Source organism: Peromyscus maniculatus, chromosome 13 (assembly GCF_049852395.1).
Source record: "Peromyscus maniculatus bairdii isolate BWxNUB_F1_BW_parent chromosome 13, HU_Pman_BW_mat_3.1, whole genome shotgun sequence".
NCBI classification, from domain to species: domain Eukaryota; kingdom Metazoa; phylum Chordata; class Mammalia; order Rodentia; family Cricetidae; genus Peromyscus; species Peromyscus maniculatus.
The window spans coordinates 51,481,022-51,504,349 of record NC_134864.1 but is presented as its reverse complement, the minus strand read 5'-3'; the positions used below and the strand labels follow the sequence as shown (position 1 = coordinate 51,504,349).

The 23,328-nt window shown below is 50.3% G+C and overlaps 1 protein-coding gene and 1 long non-coding RNA gene across 5 annotated transcripts in view; one reads left to right on the top strand and one right to left on the bottom strand.

The window, feature by feature from the left end:
- Nrp2 (neuropilin 2) overlaps positions 1 to 23,328 on the top strand; it is a 119,151-nt gene that overhangs the window by 61,869 nt on the left and 33,954 nt on the right. For all 3 annotated transcript variants that reach the window (XM_015993914.3, XM_006975011.4, XM_006975012.4), the window contains exons 9-13: positions 844 to 1,193; positions 3,032 to 3,176; positions 7,259 to 7,375; positions 10,435 to 10,575; positions 22,219 to 22,481. In XM_015993914.3, the coding sequence (XP_015849400.2) occupies positions 844 to 1,193; positions 3,032 to 3,176; positions 7,259 to 7,375; positions 10,435 to 10,575; positions 22,219 to 22,481 (1,016 nt within the window). The remainder of the gene's footprint in view (positions 1 to 843; positions 1,194 to 3,031; positions 3,177 to 7,258; positions 7,376 to 10,434; positions 10,576 to 22,218; positions 22,482 to 23,328) is intronic.
- Positions 17,523 to 22,329, bottom strand: LOC121822080 (uncharacterized). Of its 2 annotated transcripts, XR_006063077.2 has the most exons (4): positions 22,191 to 22,329; positions 20,600 to 20,680; positions 19,451 to 19,656; positions 17,523 to 18,935 (listed from the first exon to the last, which is right to left on the bottom strand). It is a non-coding gene; the product is annotated as an uncharacterized LOC121822080 (long non-coding RNA). The 2 variants fall into 2 exon arrangements; XR_013044125.1 differs by lacking the exon at positions 17,523 to 18,935 and having other exon boundaries at positions 19,306 to 19,656.

Genomic DNA, 23,328 nt, shown 5'->3' with positions numbered 1-23,328 from the left:
GAGATAGAGACGTGAACAGGATGAGGTCTCCGATGTCAAACAATGTTCAAGCTAGTGGCCGAGATAAATAGCAAACAAATGCAAGAATGCATCATGATAAGCTAACACATGTGTGGAGGGAGTCCAGGTGCCCCGAGGAGTGACTGAGGGCACCTAATCACTATGGAAGGAAAGTTTGGCCAGAGTCAAATGTGGTCCTTGTACTCCGAGGTGAGCAAAGGTTAGTCGGGTAGTGAATGGGGGTGGGGACGCACGTCAGGTGGTGGGAGCAGTGTTTGGGAAGGACCCAAAGGCAGTGAAGAGGTCTGGTCACACATGTGGAGAACTTGGTACTGAGCCCAGGAAGGCTCCCATCTTGTAGGCAAAATGATCTTCCAGGAAATAATTCAGTGCTCGCCTGAACTCCACTGCACTCGCTGTCCTTGAGGGTCAGTGGGGATTGGTGTCGTGGATGGATGTGCCGACACACGTTCTCAGAAGCCGTGACTACAAATGGCTAGCAGCCACTGAACCCTGGTACATGAGACTCTATTCTAAGGGCCTTCTCTGGTAAACTAATAGAGTCCTCACCACAGCCCTGAAGAGGTAGGCACTGTTGAGAGAGCCCATGTAGACACGGGGAACTTGAGGCGTGGAGCAATGAAATCACTTGGCCAAAGTCAGCTCGCTAAGTTAACCAGCAGAGTGAATACAAAACCAAGCATTCTGGGTCCAAGTTCCAGCTCTGACTATACAGCCTCATAATGCAAAATAAAACAGATAAGCATGGGCCCTGAAGGTCTGGTAGCTGCTTAATGCGTGGGCCTCAGCCATGACTTCTAGGATTTCCCTTGCCTCTTCTAGATGCACCCTGCTCCAACATGCTGGGGATGCTCTCGGGCCTCATTGCTGATACCCAGATCTCTGCCTCCTCCACCCGAGAATACCTCTGGAGCCCCAGTGCGGCCCGCCTGGTTAGCAGCCGTTCCGGCTGGTTCCCTCGGAACCCTCAAGCCCAGCCAGGCGAAGAGTGGCTTCAGGTGGACTTGGGGACACCCAAGACGGTGAAAGGTGTCATCATCCAGGGAGCCCGTGGAGGGGACAGCATCTCTGCCATGGAAGCCAGGGCGTTTGTACGCAAGTTCAAAGTCTCCTACAGCCTAAACGGCAAGGAATGGGAATACATCCAGGATCCCAGGACTCAGCAGCCAAAGGTAGGCTGTTCTCGGGGGACTCTAATGCCATTCTAAATAGAGGTGACGTGGGGTGCAGAGAGTTGGGGTACTGATTTCCCACCTAGCAGCCATCATCAAATCCCATCAGTCCAATAAAATGAGTATCAACCAAGAGACTATGTTATGCCAGGCCTGGTCCTTTAGTTATACTCCTTCTTAATGCCCATAATCTTTCTACAAAGCCTATTATTTGATCACTCACAATTTTAGAGATGACAAAATGGAGGCTTATGTTCTATCCAGGGCCACACACTGTTTACCAGTGCTTGAGACCAAAAAGTCAGACTTCAAAACCCAGATACCCAACCAGTACTCAGCACTGCCCGCTTAGGAAGTTTAGTGCCCTTCTCAGCCTCTTCTGGATCAAGTTTCCCTGAACTGGGCCAGACATCCCAAGGGGGATGTGGTTGTTGGAGGCCAGACTATAGAGACTGGGGGTTTACTTCCAAAAATAACTGTTTTTCTGAACGTTACGCTCCTTCGTATTTTCTCAGTCTTGATGGCTCAGATCTTTTGTGCTTCTCACACTGAGTTTGAAAGGAAAAGAGAATGATCCTGGGCCAGCAGTAACAGGTCAGGACAGCCCACCCCTGCCACGAGAGAAAGGGAAGGCTGGCCTTCAGCCTGGCATGCAAGGAGCCCCAGAAGGAAGAGCACCCCATGCCTCTTCCCTCTTCAGATTCATCTCCTGGCGGGCCAGGCTCTCTGGTCCTCATTTCTACAGAAGAACACACTCTTTAACCAAGGAAGGAGTCCTCCCTGTAATAAGCAAGACTTTGCTTTCTGAATGCATAGGCCAGGGCTAAGTTGGAGGTTTTGACAGTCCTGATGTGAACTTCCAGCTCACAGTTCCAGGGGCTTGGAAAGACTCAGGGTTTGGAAACCAGAACCTTCAATGGCTAGAGCGGGAACTGGACCACAAGTTCCCAAGTGACGGCTAACCGTGGCTCTTCTTGGAAACTCAAATCATTTGAGCAAGTTTCAGAGCATTGCCCTGCCTGAGATGGTGTCCTTACTTTTAAGACTATGGATCCTGAGTACCTGCAGATGGCTGGCCCCCAGGCGTTCCTGGACATAGCCACCTCAACACCTGTCCTCTCCCTATGTGAAGGACTCTGAGGTGGCTCTGGGTGGAGTTCCCACACCGCTCCAACTTCTGTCAGCAATTTTATGCACTGGCGATCTAGGAGAGGTTTCTTTTGGTAGAATTGCTTCTGATAAACCAAGGTCTAGAAGACAATCTCAGGCCATCACTTTGTAATCAAGAGGATGGTGTTATTACCCTAAAGAGGGGGTGGCTGTTTTCTTTCAGACTGTCAGTGAACTGGGAACTGTTGGCCTTTGGGATCGTTTTGGCCCCAGGCTTCTGGGGATTAAATGACCTGTAGGACCTCATTCATTCAGGCAAGCATACCATCAACTGAGCTAAATCTCCATCTCATTCAGGCACCTTATACACACAGACATCCAAGTATCAGAAAGAAAGAAAAAAAAAAAAACACTTTTAAAATAAGGCAAGGAACCTGGCCTGGTAGGACACAGCCAACCCTGCCTTCCGTTCTTCCTGGCCAAGGTCGGCTTAAATCACATTTCGAGCTTAGACCTCCCCTGAGAATGGCCACTCTAATGCTCCCTAATTTCCATATTTCGAGGTCCCTGGTGGGCTTCTCCAAATGAACAAAGACCTTGGTTTGAAATGAGGTCACATAATGGGTAATGCCCCATGAATCAACCACAATGTGGGGGTGTGGGGGTGGGGCGAGGTGAGTGGGGGAGGAGTTCTCTACTGGAGGGCTGAACAACCTGTCCCCCCATAGCTGTTTGAAGGGAACATGCACTATGACACTCCCGACATCCGAAGGTTCGATCCAGTTCCAGCGCAATATGTGCGGGTGTACCCCGAGAGATGGTCACCAGCAGGCATTGGGATGAGGCTGGAGGTCCTGGGCTGTGACTGGACAGGTAAGGGGGATTTCCTCTCCATGTCTTGCTCACTTGGTCTTATGGTCTTGGTATCCTCGGGAGGGGACAGGGGCAGTCAGCCTTTCATAAAGCTGAACACCACTGCATACCTGTTGTATTCTCGGACCACCTCTGAACGTGGAGATGCCTCTCAAGGGAAGCATTTTGTCCTTTGTCAAGGATCAGTTCAGCTCCTCAACATGAATCTCTCGGAAAAACAAGTCATAACCACCCACCACCCACCCAAATTCAATTAGACCCCAGCTCTTCAGGCCAGGGGGCTGTGGCTGTTGATTTAGGAAAGAAAAACCCTCTCATGATAATAAAGTAATCGGTTTATGTCTGAATCTGGCCTCCAGATGTCAGAGGCTCAGAGACAGCATTTTTCCTTTCAAAGCCACATCTGTAAAAGGCATTTATTTGCTCAGGAGGGACAGCGGTACAGGGATGCATCTTCCCAGTGAGCAGCCATGGTCCTGCTCCTTCCTGCCCTACCAGGTGGCATAGGCCTGGGGCGAGTGTCTCCATGAATTTTCCCTGTGAGGGTGAGGCCCCAGAGCTCACCCTCCCCCTGACTGGTGGCTGAAGGAGGGAAGGAAGGAGAGAAGATCCTACCTTTCCGAGTCAGGCCCTACCTTGCCTCCGGCCCCTAGCCTGCTTCTTCCGCAGAGCTGGCACAGCCTGCCAAAAGGAGCTTTTGGGGAGCCACCCGGAGCTCAGGGCCCCACCCTGAGTGCCAGCAGGAAGCACGAGCAGGCATAGCTCTCCTGCCCCTCCCCACCAGGGCCCCATGCATCCCCATTTTCCTGTCTGCTGTACCTGTCACTGGCTCAGGCAACAGGATGGCATGAAGGATTAATAAGGGCATGTCAGAGGAGTGTTTTCGGCTCCTGGGGAGAAAAGTGGTGCCTGTGAGCGGGCTACAAGTGCACAGAGGAATCCTGTGCACACGTGCAGGCCAGGAAGGGGGCCCAAGTTCACCTCTAGGCTTGGAGGTGAAGACGATTCCATGGAATCAGTTCCATACCAGTAGGAAGACTCTCTCTCTCTCTCTCTCTCTCTCTCTCTCTCTCTCTCTCTCTCTCTCTCTCTCTCACACACACACACACACACACACACACACACACACACACACACACTTGTAAGGATAAGGTTAAGTTCCCCCAAAGCCTGAATGGTTACCTGTGCCTCACGGGTACTAAAAACCCACCTCAAACACAAACTAGTTTCATTTACCCACCTCAGACTCCAGGGTTAGAGCTATAGAGGATCCAGAAACTTCTAGGCTAATGGTTTCCAAACATGTTTGACCACGCACCTCAAGTTAAACTGAATCTCCATTGCAGCCACTTTAATTGACAAGCAAGCACATACATGGGCACAAGGGGGGTGGGGGAGTTCTTGGATTTCAGAAACAGATTGCTAAGTTCAAGTCCCTCCCTGGCTGTCACTACGTGTGGAACCGAGGACAAATGACTTCCTCTCTTACCTGGAAAGTGGGGGTGGCCTCAGTCTATCTCAAAGCCCCACAGCTATTATGAGAATGGCGTGGAGTAATGGTGGAGTGTATTTAGATTGCTGCCCAACACTGGCAAGCTGATGAAAGGCAAACGTAACGGGAGGGGATGCCCCAAGCCATGCTCGACCTTACTAAGTGAGCACACCCTGAAAGATTACGGCTCAGAATTCTAAAAATCTGTACCCATTAAATTGATTCCATGACCTACGGCGTGATGCGTGGCTCAAAAACAAACCACAGAGCTAAGCCTACTGCCCTTTCACAGACTGGGAAACTGAGTCCCAAGAAAGTCACACTTCCCTCGGGCCCCTTTTCCTTCTTCTGCACCATGCCTCTTCCCAGGCTGGCCTTGCTTTATGGCCAGCTGGACATTTGCGAGTGTCCTCTTCCCTCATTGCCCCTCCAGCCCCAACCTGCCCCAGATTGCCCCTGGTGACAGCAACAGGCTTCCCATTTCAAAGCCCAGCCCCCCTACTCTGGCAAGATCAGAGTTGAGGCGTGTTACCCTCTGCCCAGACTCCGTGGCTTTGATGTCTCTGACATCTGGTTTTCATTTGGGAGGAACGCTGCTGTCGGGTGGGTAGTCACCTCAGAGCACCCAGTACAAACAGTGGGCACAGAGGCCGGCTCCTGCTTCCTCACTTTCACTCACACACCCTGGCCCCTGGTCACCTCCCCAGCCCCCCCCCGGGGGGGGGGGGGGCTTCACTGTATCTCCTCCCAACAGCTGACCAGTTTCCCCTAAAACTTCCAGAAACAGTTCTTAGTACATATTCTTCTTGTTTTTTTAAAATCGCCATCTCTGCAAGTCGCCCCTGGTTCATTTCTTTCCTTCTGTCTTCCTTTCTCTCCCCCACGCCCACCCCCAAGGAAAACAGAAAATCTGAAGGGCTGGGCTGAACCAGTTCAGCTAAATCATTCGACAGGCATGCTTCACCTGTTAGCCGGTGTATTTGGGTTTCAAATGATTGCTTCTTGCCTTGCCGCCCATAGTTAGCTTTTTCAATTGAGTTTGAGACTCCATGACACAGTGACAAATTTGAACTCGCAAATTAGGACGCTTCGAGGTTACTGGCTGTTTACTTTGAGCAAAAGGCGGGCTCGGCAGTGGGAAACACGGAAGGTTATGTGCCTGGTATTGAAGAGCAGAAAGGTGAGAAGTCGAGCGTGAACAGTCTCTTCAGCATGTTTACCCATGTCCTCAGCTCCCGGCTTTATTAAATAGTGTCCTGAAGGGCGCCCCACAAAGGCACCCAATCACATGCCATAGTGCCAAGGAGCATGCACAAAGACAGGAGGTACAATGCCCTCGCTGCTTCTTCGGGGCATCTGGTTGGAGGGCAGCTCTTAGGATACACTCACCTCTCCACAACACCCAGGTTTACCAGAACTCTTCCCGCCCCACCCAGGGCCTGACTCACAGCCTCATTCATTCCCCACATAGTTGATGAATGAGTGACCCGGGTGAGCAAGAAAACAAGTGAATGAATGGATGTGTGAATCACCTACCTGGCCCAGGTGTAAACGGGCTGCCTGCAGCGAGGTTTGACCTAGCCAGGTTTAGTGTGTGCTCCTTCTTCTAACATTTGTCAGAAGCTGCCGGCATTGGTGAGCCTGGAGATTTTACTAAGGGATGGTAGGCCTCTCTGGAGGTGGGGAGGGGATTTTTGGAAGAGCTAGCCAGACAAGGTTATCTCCTCTCTGGGCCTCTCTGTCTTTTGAATCAAGTCATGGTGCCTCGGGTGACTCTTGGTTGACACCACTATCTATCTACCACACCCCACTCTTCCCCCGTACCCCACCCCCGTCAGCTTCCCGGCAGAATGGGAACTATATCCAGTGGGTGTTTTAATTGGCCATACCTTGACCAGAAGGTGTACCCCAAATTACTTCACCCAACCTCAGTCTCTTCAAACCCATGGTCCCATCTGTCCATGGCCGTGAAACACCAACATGGAGTCTGGATCCGGGCTTCCTAAGCTGCAGTGTCATTCACAACCTTGGGGACAAGTACTCCTGATTATTTTATGGTATGTGGGCCCCCATGGGCCAAATTGTTTCATAGGGTTAGTTTTGATCCCAAATAGTTTCCCATGTCGCAGAAAGGTGCCGCCATAAGCGTGGAGATGTTCCCATCGGTTTTGGTGGGCAGCATTCATTTTGACTGTGCGCCCTACCACACCACCCTCTTAACCGAACACCCAAATGTGGTTCAGCTCCACTTTGGGGGTCAGCCTCATCCACCCCACGGCTGCCACCTCTGTGCTGTCCTTGGGGAGCCTCCGGTGCGGGGTCCGGAGCCTGGGTGTGTGCTCACGCCCGTTGCAGCTTCTTCGGGAGTTCGGGATAGTTATCATTCAGCTGAAGGGGCCCTCGTTCCTCCACCGACAGCTCGCACGGGTGAATTCAGGTTGTGTGCACATCTGTGCAACTTCCCTTTCCTCCTTGCAAGCTCACACCCTATAAAGAAGATTTCTAGCTTTAGGCATCTTCCCCGGCTGGGTTACGGTGCATCATCCGTAAAAAATGCAGCATTTTTTCTTCTCTCCCTCCACCTCCACAGACTCAAAGCCCACAGTGGAGACACTGGGACCCACCGTAAAGAGCGAAGAGACTACCACCCCGTATCCCATGGAAGAGGATGTCACAGAGTGTGGGGAAAACTGCAGCTTTGAGGACGGTAAGGATTGGGACGGTCATTGTATTTCATCTGGGATGGCCTGGGTACGGACCAGACGGATGGCCCATGATCGGGCAAGAACTTGAGATACCTTGGGTTAGAGGTCCACGTGAACTTACAGAAGGCATCAGGGAGGTACAAATACTCAGAGGCCTGAGGCAGTGGCTATTAGAGACACTTAGGTATTGGAACAACTAGCATAGCCCTACAGATACAAACCCACCGCTAAGGTAAGGGCTTGATGTAGTGGAAGGAAAATCATTCCCAGCCTAAGAAGTAACAGCAGCAACGGCTTTTCCTGTTGGGATGTGCCTCTGTGGTACAGTCATAGGAAGAACTGGTGTCTCTTTTAGGGAGAGGGTCATTGCCTATGATAGCCAAGTTAGGCCATCAATTAACCAGGATCGATGCATTTCCCTGTGTCTTCACAACAATCTTGATTTAGGAAAGTGTCACGGGGACGATTCTACCAGACTGCATGTCACACCTTCTATGTGTCACACCACACAGGCCAGGGGCAAAGGCAGGACGTGAGGCATCCTCAGCCAGTCCTTCAAAAACCCAAGGGTTCCTAGTTTTTTTGGATCATCTCTTCACATGAGAAATCTTTATTACCCTCATTTTTGTCTTCAAAACATATCCGAGTTAGATAAGTCAGTAATTGGAAGATCCCAAAGGCAAGTCCTATTTTTTTTAATGCTACTGTTCAAGTTTCCTTATATTAGGACATTACTGATCAGCCACAACTTTTACAACACCTGGCATTTGGGGTTGGACTTTGAAGTTTGACAACCTCAATTTACTGATCGTTATGTGTATTAAACAAAACGAGGAAAGATTAGCAAGGAAGCTTGAGAAGGGATGGAAAGACGTAGATGACTGAGGAAACCCTGGAACCTGCTCACAGCCAGGGGGCAGCATAGGAAACTGCCTAGTGGTGTGAAGGACTCCAAATCTTAGCCATTAATGGCGCACGCCTTTAATCCCAGCACTCTGGAGGCAGAGCCAGATGGATCTCTACGAGTTCGAGGCCAGCCCGGTCTACAGAGCGAGATCCAGGACAGGCACCAAAAAGACACAGAGAAACCCTGTCTTGAAAAAATAAAAAATAAAAAGAAGAGTGGGAGGAAAGCCAAAAATTAATGCTGAAATTGTGGGATTGAAAAATGATAATTAAATGCGTATGTTTTGGGGAGTGTGCTTTGGTATATTGTGTGGGTAGGGGACACTGTTGGTCAGGGTTAGCTGAATACAAAATCTCCACATTTTAATGACCTTGTTTTAGTTTCATAATGAGAAGTGGAGAATCTTCCAAGACATGTCCGAGACAGCGAGAGCTGGAAATGAAACACACACGGAGTTTGTGCATGGTATTAGATTCACAGAGTTAGCGTGTCAGGAGGCATGGGAATGGGGAGCCCAGCTACACGGGGGCCATCCAAAGGAAAATTTAAGGGTTCTGCTGCAAAATTTCAGAAGTTTATTTTTAATATAATTTTACCGTTTACAGTGGTTTGTTTGATTTGAGGTTTCTTTGATGGCCTCTCCCCTTCATTTCGGTAAAAGATCTTCATGTGGAATTTGGTTCCTGAGATACAGTATGCGTATAAACATTTCAGAGGAATTATGGTATATTGAATTACTCTGTATTTTTGAATGGAAAAATAGACATGTGGAGAAGTTGTGGAGAAGAGGGCTATAGACTGACTTTCCCAAGCCACAGGTTGATGCTTCTGTGATGGGTTCCATGTGTTTCCTTTCCAGTCCAGCTGACTTTGGCTAAGGGTGGGCAAACATTAAATGTTCCCTCTGGGGAAGGCGGGACACAAGTAGGGTCTGCTGGCAATCTGCGTCCTGCTGCTGAGATCAGCGGCACCCCTTGCCTCTAAGGCCAAGCACCCTCCACCCCATGGAGAGCAATTTGTCTCTACCCAGCTGCTGTTGGCTTTAGACGTCTTAACCAGCGTTCTGAACCTTCCCCGTGGAAATTCTTCTCTGGGAACTTGGGAAAGGAAGCGAACAGGCCAAAGACCCCACTTCCTCTGGGCTAGTAGCTTTGCTCACTCTCTTCCTGTGTCTCTGGCAAGTGTCCAGGTTTGGGTTCCCATTTTCCCTTTCCCCACCACAGTACCACCCCCCACTTAATTTCAAGACTAGCATTATTAACTCATCCTGGGTTTTTAGATCTGGGTGGAACTCCAGAGAAAACCCACTTGGTTCCGCCTTTGGGCTCAGCTAGGTAAATCTCTAAAGTAGCAGGGTGAGCCATTATGTGGTCACTTTTTAGAGATTCCCAAAGAGCGTGTTCGTCACCACCCCTGGGATTCCAACCGACAGGAGCTCTGTTCATGTACTGCAGAGTAAATGGGGTCACAGTACTGACCCACCAAACCTAGCAGATCATACTACTTCCTATCTTACTCAGCTCTGAGCTGGGCAGCTCCAAGGGTGACCCCCCCCCCCTTCATTCTCACTCCTAACATGTCAGATTGCCCACCTGACAATGCCCAACTATCCCAGGCCCCTGAAATAAGGGACGTGTCGCGAAGAGGTAAAGGATGGCATACAAGCCAGCCTTGTTTCTGAGGTCACTTTCTTGGCCTCAGCTAGAAGTTCCCTGGCATTCAGGTCTCTCTGGGTGCTAGCAGGCTGCCCCATCACTTCTGAGAGCCAGGCTGGCAGGAGTTGAGATGATCCTCTTAGGGAGCCATTGAGGCACTGGGGAGACATTCTTCTCTGGCATTTTAGGGAGCAGCAATTTTCACATTTGTCTGCTCTCCGAGGTAGACAGAGGAGGCTGGTTAGAGCCTGAGGCCATTTGGTGGCCTCATTTGTAATTGCTTACTATGGGAACCACTGGCAGACTTGGCTTTCATGCCTGGGAAGGATGAGACCCAAAAGTCAGCGATCGCCAAGATGAGTGAAGTGAACGGGCAAAGGGGACCCCTTCTTTCTCTGCTTCATACTCAGCCTTGGCAGCCATTGACATGGCGTCGCTGTGGCTGGACGCTGGGCCCGCTTCGTTGGCCTACCTTTGGTTACTTTTCTTCTCCTTTTAGACAAAGACTTGCAACTCCCTTCGGGATTCAACTGCAACTTTGACTTCCCCGAAGAGCCCTGCGGTTGGATATACGACCATGCCAAGTGGCTCCGAAGCACCTGGATGGGCAGTGCCAGCCCCGATGACCGAACATTTCCAGGTAAGGCGGTGGAGGCAGCCTATGAAAGATGGAAAGAAGGCCAGCAGCATACTCCCTTGCAGGCTTCGTAGCTTCCCACCACAGAGCAGTCTTCTGCTCCTGGCCCACAAACCACCACAGACGTCCGCGCACATGCGCGGGCGCACACACTGGCTGGTCTGTGGTTCCTAGCCCACTCAGGATATTTCAGCCCAACTTGAAGCTGCTAGCAAGAAAGAGAAACCAGGATCAGTGAGAGAAAGAAGCCACTGGCAGGTCCTTAGGAGATGCTGGGAGTCCACTAGTGTCCCCTTGTCCCCCTCGCCAGCACGGGCAGCTATGGTCACACGGCCTCTTGTCAACAACAAGGTATTGTTCCCAAAGCTGCTCATTGGGAAACCGCTGCCCTTGATTCTGACTCATAGCTCTGTGGTTACCGCCGCTCCAGGACTGAAATGCTGCCATGCACAGGGTGTGACCCCGTGGATGGGATGCCCACGGGTGTGTCTTAGCAAAGAGCCAGCCAGGCGCTTGGTCTATAAAGGAGACTGGCCGTCTTTTGGCCCCCAAAAGCCAGATCTCAGAAGCCCAGGGAACGAGGAGGAAACGAGGCTGGCTGCTGGCTCTGCCCTCACCTGCCCTAACAGTTGGAGATGCTTTAGCAATAGGCTTTCCAGGGACTGAAACAAAAATCCCAAACTTGCTCCATGAGGTGCGCCTCATTCAATGGTAAAAACACTCTCCCCACAGTTCAGTGAGTCACAGACAGGAGGCGGAGCCGAGACCCGCGGTAGGGGGGTCAGGGACTATATCTCCACGGTACAGATACAGAATATATTGAAATGACTAGGAAATGTTGAGTTGGGGGTGTTTATTATTTTCCTTTTTAATGTAATTGAATATAGCCCTTTGTCATTTAATTTTTAATAACGATTATATTTAATTGGCTTGTAAAGCTCCAGAATTTAACAAGTGGCGGTCACAAGCCAGTACGCCTTGGTCCAAAACACTCTGATTAGCTTTCATTTTTCATACACCTCCTGCCTGGACCTCAGATGCCCATAAATAAGCCTGGGGGAGAACAGGGGATTATTTCTGGAAATTTAGCAGGCTGAATGTTGGTGGCGTGCTCTGGGAAAAGGCTAGGAAATGAAAGAGGAGGGACCGCCCCACACACACTTACTGGCTTCCTCAGAGCTGCCCTCACCCCAAGTGCTGATGGTGCCTCCCATCCCTAGGAGTTCAAGGAGGGAGGAAAGCTCTAGAAGAACACTTGGGGCCAGTCTCCTGCCATAGCCCACACTTGCTTTCCCAGAGGGTCACAGCGTCCGCTCGGAAGAAAAACATTTTCATATTTCAAGTGTTTATCTCTTCAGCCTTTGAGTGCCGGCTCAGAGAGATTTGTATCTGAGGATCACCACAGCCTCGGGCTCAGGAGGGAGAGCACTTACCCCAGTCCCGGCTCTAATCCCCCTCCCTTCCTCACTCTGCAATAATGTTTAATTAATATAATGAGCCTCCTGCACGTTGGGGAAAAAATACTTATTTTTATAACCCAGCCTGCATTTTTCATTTCATTTTCTCTCCTTTGAGACTGGGTCCAATTAATTGGTGGTTTTTCCCAGCCCCCATCTTCGTCTGAATGTAAGAAAGGTGAATGGGGGTATATGTGTGTATGTGCTTAGATTTTGTCTGAATGAGAGATAGGGATTGGGGGTGGGTGGGTGGGTTGTAACGTGCAGCTCGGCTGAGGCACTTTGAATAAAGGGTTGTACACATGGACTCTCGGGGCTCGGGGAGGGCGGGAGGATTTATCATTTCTTATCCAGGGTCCACTTTTAGGCCTTTCTAATCCTCGGGCCTGCCCTTCCTGTGTTTCTAAAAGGGTTTCCTCTGAGGGTGTCTGAGGCTAGCCCTACCTAGGCTACAAGGCCACCAGTGAGCAAGGAGTAGTTCTGGTACAGCTCACGCCACCTCCCCTCTGCCACAGCCCATTGTCCTGCCCCCACCACCACCACTTTGTTCAGACCCCACCCTCACCTGAATGCCTGGTCCCTTGACCCTTGCTCCTGGTTGGAAATTGTAGTCTTCGTCTTTGTTTCAGCCGATTCATTACACTCTGCAGTTTGGGAGGGCTTTTCAGAGCAGGCTAAGGAAGGGGACATCTCTCCAACCTTTGGCTGAATAGATGGGGACCGAAAGAAAATCAGGGCCATCAAGAACTACTGGGTCTAGTGTTGAGAAGGAAACGGTTATTCTCCTTTTCCCGAGCATCACTGAAGTTTAGGCCCGAGACACTTGTGACCTGACTCCAGGAAACAAAGTCACGGTGTTGTTCTCAGAACCCTTCCCTTTATCCTCGGATGATTAAAAAACCCCGTCTTCTCCATTTCCCCACTGTCCTGCTTACAAAACTCCTCATCACACTGTAAACAGAAAATAGACACCTTTCTGTTTGGGGTGGTCCCTTCTTGTTTTAAAAAAAGATGGTGAGGGTGGCGGGTGGTGTGGACAGCTGAGGGAAGCAGTTGGGAGAAAGGAAAGCTGGACTCGGGGCGGGGACAGTGCTAACGGGTGCAGCGTGGCTGGCGCCTGGCCCCAAACCTGAAAGCCACTGTGTCACCCTACCTAGCTCTTCCGCAAGGAGACCAGACCCATTGTTCTCCGGAAGCGTGCCACATGCCTCATCCCCTTCCTAAGGAGGTAAACAGAAGTCATTGCATTTTTGGAAAGGAGGCATCTCAGTGGACCGCCCCGCCGAGGAGGTGGGGATGAAGGGAGAGCGGGGCGGGGTGAGCTGGCCATGTTGAAACACAACACAGACCGGTTGATCACAAGTGTCCATGGAAACTACTTACATTGCTTAGATATTTTCCTGATTTTGAGTTGTTTTCTCGTTCCTTTTTTCTGCTCCCTTTTAAGTCCGCAATTAGTTCTGTTCCTTTGGCTGGTGGTAATGGTTGCTCTGGGCTGACAAGACACCCACTGGTTTCATTCCACTGTTTTTGTTTTTCAACATCGTCTTTCAAGCCGCTCAGAATTTCTTTTTTTAGCTCTGTGGCTGTGCTGCCTAGAGTGTGATCATACCAACCCCCTCCCCCCAACGAGGGAGTGGGGACGTGTTCCAAACTCGGTGACCCCTGGTGGTAGCAGAGGAGTCTGTTCTGCCCTGACCAGCCACTTTGCCTTCCCTCTGAAGCTACAGTGACAAAGTGTGCTCTTAGCAGAACAGGCCTATTTTCTACAGACATACTCTGACACTTTGATCACAAACAGAGTTCCGTGAGTGATCACAGTTGGGTCTATAAAGGAAGGAAGGACACAAGCCTTCCTTGAGATGATAGGGTGGGCCTGCTTTCCAGCTCTCCCGTGTTGGGATAAGGATCCCCCAACTGTGGCTATTTCTATCCTAATTTTAAGGAGTTAAAATTGTTTCAGCTGATTCTTCAGTTCTGCTGCCATGATGCTGGTCCTCTTCCATGGAGGCAGGGGCCACACTGTCCATACGTGGAACACGGTCAGCATCACAGTACTGTATTAGACAATACTACCATGGCATCTTCGGACACTAGCCCCGGAATGAGCCCCCAGTCCTTGGTGAGGCTTCCGTAACTTGGTTTAGTGAAAACCCAGAAGCGAGAAGTTAGGGAGATGGATTTGCCTGAGTCGGTTCTGGAAGTGTTGTACTTGGTGGCTGCGTATTTTCCTGTGTGTGCTACTCTGTCTCCCTCGGTAACCATGGGGAAATAACCAAGGAACACAGCATTAAGAACTATTTGGTGGTCACACAGATATAGTATACGAAGTAAACAGTAATACCGATTGCATTGATAGCTGTTGTTATGACCATTATTATTGTCAAGAACAAGATAAGACCTGGGCCTGAAGGTGTCGGCATGTAGTCTCAGCTACTTGAGAGACAGGGCAGGAGGATGGAAAGTTTAAGGTCTGCCTGGGCAACAGAGTGAGTTCAAAACCAGCTTAGGCAGCTTAGCAAGACCCTATCCTAAAAGGCAAAGAGAAATGAGAGCTGAGGTTGTAGCTTAGGGGCAGAGTGCTTGCCTAGCATCTGGGAGTGCCTGGGTTCAATCCTGAGCACCACTTGGGGGAGGAGAGGGGGAAAGAGGAGAAGGAGATAAGACCAGAGATTAACGGGATTCTGCCCAGGCAGCCTCCTGATGGTGATCCGAGTGTGATCTGGAATGTGTGCTCTTTCGCTCTGGAATATGTGTGCTCTTTTAAACATTGATTGACCTTGTGAAGGGCGATTACTGTGTGCCTTTACTTCACTGACTAAAAGCCATGAAAGCATCTAAAGAAAACAGGCAAAGTCTCCTTGGACTAGGGCACCATTGTGAAGGGAGCTTTGCCCAGCTTACGACAGGGACTGAGACAACAGTGCCTTTGCTCGGGTTCAAAGGCAACCTCAAGTGGGAGAAGCCAAGAGTCTAAACATTCGGGGTTTACACATGTTGGCTGTCCCTTCAAATATGAGTAATAGACCCTGTTCATTTCTCACTGGGGGTGTTCCGATGCAGACTCCAGCAGAGTGAGAGACCAGAGCCCTGATGCCCCTTGTGTGTTCAAGAGAGGATAAAGGGAACTATGCCGGAGTGTGTTCGGTACAAGTGCATGGAGAAATCAAAGGAAATCATTGATGGATGAGCTCACAATGGGCTTGATTTTTGACAGTAAACTAGCCATGACTCTGAATTTAAACATCTCTCTCTGAGCTCAAAAAAAAAAAAAAAAATCAGATGGCAGCTGGCAACCCAGATACTCAGATGGCTCAGTTCAGTGGTTCTCAACAGTTTCTCGTGCTGTGGCGACCCCCAATCATAAAATTATTTTCGTTGCTACTTCGTAACTGTAACTTTGCTACTATTATGAATAGTAATGTTAGTATCTGATTTGCCATCCCTTGGAAAGGGACATTCAACCTCCCCAAAGGGGTCTAGACCCACAAGTTGAGAACCACTGCCTCCGATTGAATCGCCTTCAGAGGAGGCTGCTGTTGGTTTGGCTGGGGCATAACCCTTGCAAATTCAAGGGCAGAAAACTGGGGCTTTGGACCCTGATAGACTGTTAAAGGGTAGGAAGAGCTGAGGTAAAAAACGAGGAATAGTCAAGGGATAATTTCAACTAGAAAAGGAAAGGATGGAGACCTCTTGTAAGATGGGAGGAAAACATCCCCGGCTTTGTGGAAAAGATGACAAGAGAGAGAAGCTGCTATCCAGTTTTTCTGAAAATCACGAGGGACCGAGTTGATAACGAGGCGTCAGAATAAGAACAGAGCTATCTAGAAAGCAGAACTGTATGTGGAAGCTGACACATTCCCCCCACCCCCCACCCCCCAAAAAAACCCCACATCTCCAGGTAGCTGCCTGCAAGGACTGGCCAGGCTGAAAACTTCAATGTCCGTGGAATGTTCTATCATAAACCTTGAAAACATCCTGCTGAGTTCATCCAAAGTCAATGTTTCCCTTAACTGGTTGTTAATTTGAGGACCTTAGCTGAGATAGACTGACCTTGGGAGGCCAGCTGAGGGGCTGACTCATGTTTTAAGTATGACCTATACTAAGAGACTGCATCTCCTGCTTCGCTAAATATTCTTTCAGATGGTGGGTCTAGTAGGAGGGCAAGATGCTAGCCAGAAGATGTGTGTGAGGGACAGATGGCGTGCTTGGCTTTGCAATAGCCAGGAGGATCAAGCTGGTGATTTATTTTAGGGTTGGTGAAAGGGGAGTAGACACAATTGAATTCATCGCGATTGGGCCAACCTCAGTCACGTGTCCATAGGACACTCAAGCAGCTGAAGCCAGATGGGACCATAAATCGCCAGGTGAAATATCAAGAGACGCTTCTTGAGACAGCGTCAGGTGAAGCGCCTGAATGACCCTGACCTCTGCACTTCCTCTCTGCCCTTTTGAACCCGTGTTGCTCATTCCCATCTGATTGTTTTTTCTCTGTCTCATTGGCAACAACAGACTTTCTGAGTCAAAGGATGCAGCAAAATGCCTCCCAAGTATGTCAGGTCCAGGAGCTCAGGGATTGTGTCTTGGGGACATTATTTCTTCATTCTCTTTCGGCAACACTGAGTGTCTTTCCTTTCCACTCTCTTTTTGTTGGATGCTATCCGTTGCCAGTATCCTAGCCATCAAACACGCAACAAGAAGGCAACTTCCAGCAGGCAAGGCTGGGTCTTAGGTGGCCAGGTGTCATATTAGGGCAAATTCTTGACAGTCCAAAGGGTTCCTCCCTAATGACCAAGGAAATTCACAAAACAAGCCTGTCCACAGGCTCTGCCAACCCTTCTTTCTATCAGGTAGCTGGCAACCACTGTGAACTTCCTTAGTACCTAACCAGCCGTGGTAGGCCGCAAGTTGGGATGTTTCCGAATGGTCTTCACTTTCAGTATCTTGTATTCATGTCAGGACTTAGGAGAGATGAAGTACTTAGCTCCGAAGGGTCAATGGAAACCTACAAAGACCCAGGAAAGGGACAGTTAAAGGGACAAGGGTTGTGTTTCCCCGTGAAGTGCAGACTGTCTTGATTCTCTCTCTCTCTCTCTCTCTCTCTCTCTCTCTCTCTCTCTCTCTCTCTCTCTCTCTCTCTCTCCATCCTTCCCTTGCTACCTCTCTTCTTCCCTCCCACCTCCTCTGAGTGTGTGACTGTGTGTGTGTGTGTGTGTGTGTGTGTGTGTGTGTGTGTGTGTGTGTGTGTATACCATAGCGCACAACCTCTGATATCAGTCCTTACCTTGCATCTTGTTTTAGATAGTGTTTATGCACTAGTGTACCTCAGGCTAGCCCAGAAGCTTCCATTGTTTCTCTTGTATTTTCCGCCCATCTCCACATAGGGGTACATTACAGGTAGATTTACAGACTCATGATTTTAACTCAGTTCTGGGGACCTGAATTTGGGTCATCAGGCTTGTGAGGCAAATGCCTTATTTACTTAGCCAACCACCCAGCCCCCTGGACTTCCTAATACCTTATGAGTCAAAATGCTTCTAAGTCAGAGGACAGAAACTGGCTGCACTCCATCAGGGATGGGTGGAGGAAATGTGTTCACAGGACAGACAGCAGGAGATGTCAAACTGAGTTTGAGATGTTCCTGACAGTTAAGGTTGTGGCCTGCAGAACACATTGCCAGTGTGGCCTGTGAAGGACCTTTCTGAAGAGAAGGGTGGATGGTATAATGTCAGGATATTTCTAAATACCTCCTCTGGCCCATGCTAGTAGCCACGTGGGGTCCCACTCAAGATCCAAGACAGTATCACATTTGATTGCATCTTTTATAAATGATCACAGAAGACCTATAATGAGTGGTATGTGATGGGCAGCTGGGAGCTGGCTGGTTCCTGGAGTTGAGACAGATCTTGGAAATCATCTTATTTCAAAGAGTGTCAATACCCTCCTTGGATTAACCTATACTTCCTTTTGCATCTTGCTCTGGCTTCCCCAGGTTAATGGTGGTCTTTGGCCTGTGGGAGGCAGTGTGTGGATCTCTTTTAGCCCTGTTACCATGCAAAGTGCTTTACAGGGCCCATTCTTACAGCCTTGTGCAGTAGTACCACTATTATATCCATTATACAGATGGAAAGACTAAGGCTTTCAAAGGTTTAGAGCCTCTGGCCGGGATTCCACCCCAGGTGACAACGAGCGAGCAAGTTGACTCAGTCCCATTTGGGTTCAGATCCTGCTTTCATCACTCCGTGGCATTGGTCCTGGAAACATGACCTCACATCTCTGAGCCTCAGTTTCCTTTCTGAAAATGGAGAAAATAAGCTTGATGTGGAGTAGGGCACGCTTCCAACCCCAGGATTTGAGAGGAGCAGGCAGGAAGATCATGAATTCAGTGCCAGCCCAAGCTACTTAGCAGGACCTGGGAGGGGGTAGGGGGGTGGGGTAGATACCGACATTACCCCTGGCACGGGGATGGACAAGAATCAAGAATCCTAACTAAGGGTAGAGCTGCAGTGGCACACAGAACCCATTCCATTCCACCATCCTCATCCTCTGCTTTTATTTCTCCCATTCCTTGAGCTTTTCCTGGTCCGAGTCTTCCCTTCCTGGTGTCCCTGGTTCTAATCAGGCCTCTCTCAGCGGCGACAGGCCGGGATGTTTTGCAGCGCAGCATCCCTCTGACTGATGTCGCCTGCTAATTCCTTGCATTTACATATCATCTTTCTTCCCCGGGGCTCCCAGCACTTAACAGACAAGTGGGGCACAAATGATTTAACTAAGTGAAATCCAGAGGCCTGCTTGTCTGGAGACTCTGCAAACTCGTGGATTAGCTCAGATGTCAGCGCTGAATTATGATCCTTAGCTGCTCACGCTTAGCACGCCACCAGCATTAACTCGGTTCTTGCCGGGGTCCTGTAAATCATGCATAGTGATTATCAGCCTATTGTGAGAGGAGGGAGGGGAGAGGGAAGGAGAAAGGAGGGGGCTCTGGGGGCTCTGGGGGCTCTGGGCCAGCTCGCTGGGAAACCTTTGGCCTGGTTGACTTCTAATGACAGGGTGAGTAGGTAAGATAGACCCCGATAAAATCCTCGCAGCCCGCCATTTCACACCCCCCCACACACACACACATTTGGCTTTCCCAGTCGGTAACCATCCTGCTATGATTCCTTCGCTTAAGAATGCAAATTCACACAAGTGACAGAATTTCCGCCAAGCAATGCTCAGGCGGCAAGTGGGTCTTATTTGTGAAACTGGGAAGGGAGAAGGCTGAATGCGAAGTCTCTCAAATGTGCTTTCCTTTATAGATGGGGTGCAAAGAGTAGGGCTTGGAAGTTACGGGAAACCAGGGGACCAGGGGGACCCTCACTGGCGTGCCGGCCGGTCGACTGGGAGCCTCCACAGGTTACCCTGGTGTTGGGCTGCTTCACCTTTGAAGGGGGGCTGCTGGCTCAGGAAACCAGAGGCGATGGCGTAGGGATTACATGAATCTGAAGGCTTGGCAGAGGCTAGCAGACTCTCCCTCTCTCCTCCTTACAGAGCGTTCTTTTTTTTTTTTCCTCTGCGTGTTTGTCATTCACTCATTTACTCATTCATGAAACCAAATTTCCCCGAGTAGCGCGATGATATACGTGGACTAAGGAAAGGAGAAACATGCAGCATTAAACATCACGTGTGCAGGACGTAAGATGGGAGACTTTCAGACGGCCCAGCAGGCAAGGGTGCTTGCCACAAAACCCGATGGCTGGAGGTCAGTCCCTGGAAAGCCACGTGGCAGAAAGAAAGAGCCAACTCCTGCAAATGCTCCTCTGACCTCCATGTGTGCACTGTGCCACACTCATATGCACAATCACATGCACACACGTGAGCATGCGCACACACCCACACCTTAAATAAAAAAAGTTTAAAATCTTATATGGTGGGCAGCGGCGCACGCCTTTAATCCCAGCACTCTGGAGGCAGAGCCAGGCGGATCTCTGTGAGTTCGAGGCCAGCCTGGTCTACAGAGTGAGATCTAGGACAGGCACCAAAGCTACACAGAGAAACCCTGTCTCGGAAAAAAAAAAATCTTATATGGCAAGAAAGATACATTATGACCCAGTCAAGTGAGTGCCAGGTAGTGGGTAGTTGCCCTGGAAAATGGCCTCCACTCCTTTGAAAGGTAGGTAAGATCAGTGGTGTAGTTAACAAAGGCTAGAGTTGTTGAGAAAGTGCGGGTGAATATGACATGCGCCGGAATGGTTAGAAGAGCTGGGCTATGTGGGGAAGAGGAGGTACCGGGAGGTACAGGCAAGCTCAGACAGTGAGGCAGCAGGGCCCTGAGGAAGCGGGCTTGCCTCAGAGAGTGACTGCAAGGTTTGGGGGCAAGATACCTGCAGACAGCTGAAATAAAGAGTTTACTGCAGAGAAGCGGGGGGCTCCCTCCGTTAAGTCCGGGGGGGTCTGCTTCTGAACCGCCAGTTTCTCCTTGGACAAATTGCTTTATTTAACCTTTCTTGGTTTCTCCATGGTGTGCAGAGGAACATAGGGAAGTCTTAGCTCCCCAGCCAAGAGCCAGGATGAGATGAGATAATACATACCAGTGTGCTTTGTCACCTGTGAGGCGGCCGCGTGCAATTTTGAGTTGTAATTATTATCATTAATAGTGGTAGCAGAGAGATCTGGTGGGGAAACGGGGTTAGAGGACCACTGAGCGTCTGGTGATGGTATCAGCATCCCTTGCTCAGCAGACCCCATCATTAAAGCTGTGCTCTGGAGGCAGCCTCCTCTCCCTTATCTGTGCCTTGAACAGTCTGGAAGGTCTGCCGTAGGCTTAGCTCTCACCTAGCAAGATGATGCCAGCAGGTGTAACAGCAGCAAATCAGAGAGGACCCCCACCCCCCATCCCGGAGAGGGTGCTCACCCAGGCTTCTGGAATGCAAGCCTGTCCTTCCCCAACAAACCCAAGGTGTTCACCATCCCTATTGACTGGAAAAGCTCGGTGCTCATGTGTCAGGGCTAACATGGCATCCTATTAACAAGAACCAGAAGTGTCTGGCCTGCTCACATTCCAAACTGGATACATAGCGAAAATATGTCCCTGCCCTGCTCGCAGAGGAGTTGAGCGGACCGTGACCCTCATCTCAGGGCCCAGAGCAGATCGTGAGACCTCCTCTTCCTCCTCTGTGCGTTTGCTGTCTGCACCACAGGCTGGAGTTGCCCATCTCTGAACCCGTGTCTGCGAGGCATACGGGCTGCCAACCGTAACGGGAGCTCAGCCTTCCACCAAAGTGTCGGATGGATTTAAAACCCATCTGCCAAAAAGGGCCATTCTTGAAGCATTTGGACAGTGAGCCCTTAATTTCCCAGGACGTGCATATTTTCTGCTAAACATACAGCCTTGGTTAAATGATCATGGCCATACCTTTTAAACCACCGGAGCTGTGTGTGCATGGCTGTTTGAGAAAGGCCAAGTCCAGGAAGAAAAGGGGATGTCCGGCCACCCTCCACCCCTGATCTACTTAAAGTTGACATGAGTGCCCGAGTGACAGATACTGAGGCCCAGGCATCATCTAACAGCCCTGGCAGGGACAGAAGGTTTTTAATGTCCTCCATTTGGACAGTGCCCAGCCAGACAACAAAGACTTGAAGTATAAAAGCCACCTGGCTGGAGTCGCCCTCCGATCCGGCAGCCACCTCAGCCCTATAAACTCTTCCCTTATAATTCAGTTCATCAGGACGGCATTGGCCCTTTGCGTAAGCCAGAGATGAGTAAGACATGGGTCAGGCCTCTTAGAACCCAGGGAGAAGAGACAAGCCTATACACAGCCAAGATTTCAGGTTGGCCTTGCCAGGGGCTGTCTCTGAAAGCCACACGACACAAGCCATCCAGAGAACCGGAAGAGGGACCCATGTGACTCGAAGATTGAAGAAAGAACTTCAGGAGGAAGCAGCAATAGAATCCAGACTCTGAAGGGGCCTTAGAAAGGCACACAGTGGGCTCAGCATGGTGGCACACACCTACAGTATGAGCACTCACTCGGGAGGCAGGAGCAGGAAGGCTGTAAGCTCAAGGCCAGCCTGACCTGCATAGCAAGACCCCAACATGTTTCAAAACACCCCCAAAACTCCGGTCCGACTTTCCGATGGTGGGGCCACAGTTACGAAGGGGTGGGCTTCCCGAGCATTTACCGGCTGTGTTTGGATGTGTCTCCCCCAGATGACAAGAACTTCCTGAGACTACAGAGCGACGGCCGGCGCGAGGGCCAGTACGGGCGGCTCATCAGCCCACCCGTGCACCTGCCCCGGAGTCCTGTGTGCATGGAGTTCCAGTACCAAGCGACCGGCGGCCACGGGGTGGCACTGCAGGTGGTTCGGGAAGCTAGCCAGGAAAGCAAACTCCTCTGGGTCATCCGTGAGGACCAAGGCAGCGAGTGGAAGCATGGACGCATTATCCTGCCCAGCTACGACATGGAGTATCAGGTGAGCCGTGGAAGGCAAAGGGCGCAAGACGCGAGGGAACCGTTGTGATCCCTATTCCGCGATATTTCAAAGCGCCTTGCCCGTTCATCATTAAGGGACGTGGTTAAGCTCCGCTGTTTTCATTGTGTTTCTTCTGTTGCTATGGCAACTAAATGGCACTCTTATTTGTTATTCAGAATGTGCCTATCTCTCCACCCAGGCTTGGTTCTTTGTTCCTCCGATTGCCTTTTTATATTGCTGAAATCTTCTCCCACAAATGTTTCTTCTCCCCATTTTATTTTAGATTGCCATCAGGTAGACTGGCAAAGGGACACACAAGTCAGGGAAACACGCGCCAACAACCCCTCTACACTCGAGGCAGTGGAGCCCTCCCTCAGAGTGGAGGAGGCGGTGGCCATGCCCTCCCAGACCCGCTCCAGAGAGCAGGAATCCAGGAAGGGGCATAGATGGATAAACATTAAACTCTGTGGTCAATGGACCCAAGAGAGCCCCCCAAACAAGTGGCTTCTCTCTCTCTCTCTCTCTCTCTCTCTCTCTCTCTCTCTCTCTCCTCCAGGAATTGCTTTCTATTATCTCTATCCCATGGAGCAAGAGAGTGAGGCACAGATGGGCACACGCATCTGTAGCCGCATTTTGGGTAGGAGTAGACACACTGTGGATGAGGTGACTGAGAACCAGCCAAAGCATTAACCTGCTCCTCCCCAGATGAAGAGCGGCAACAGATGGCTGGCAAGGCAGCCAACTGCTCCTTCAGCTTGCCAGAGGACATGTGCTCGTTTGCAGAAAGGACCTGGGGAGGGTGGGAATGAGGAGGAATGATTAAAGACCACAGAGCTGAGGGGCTTCC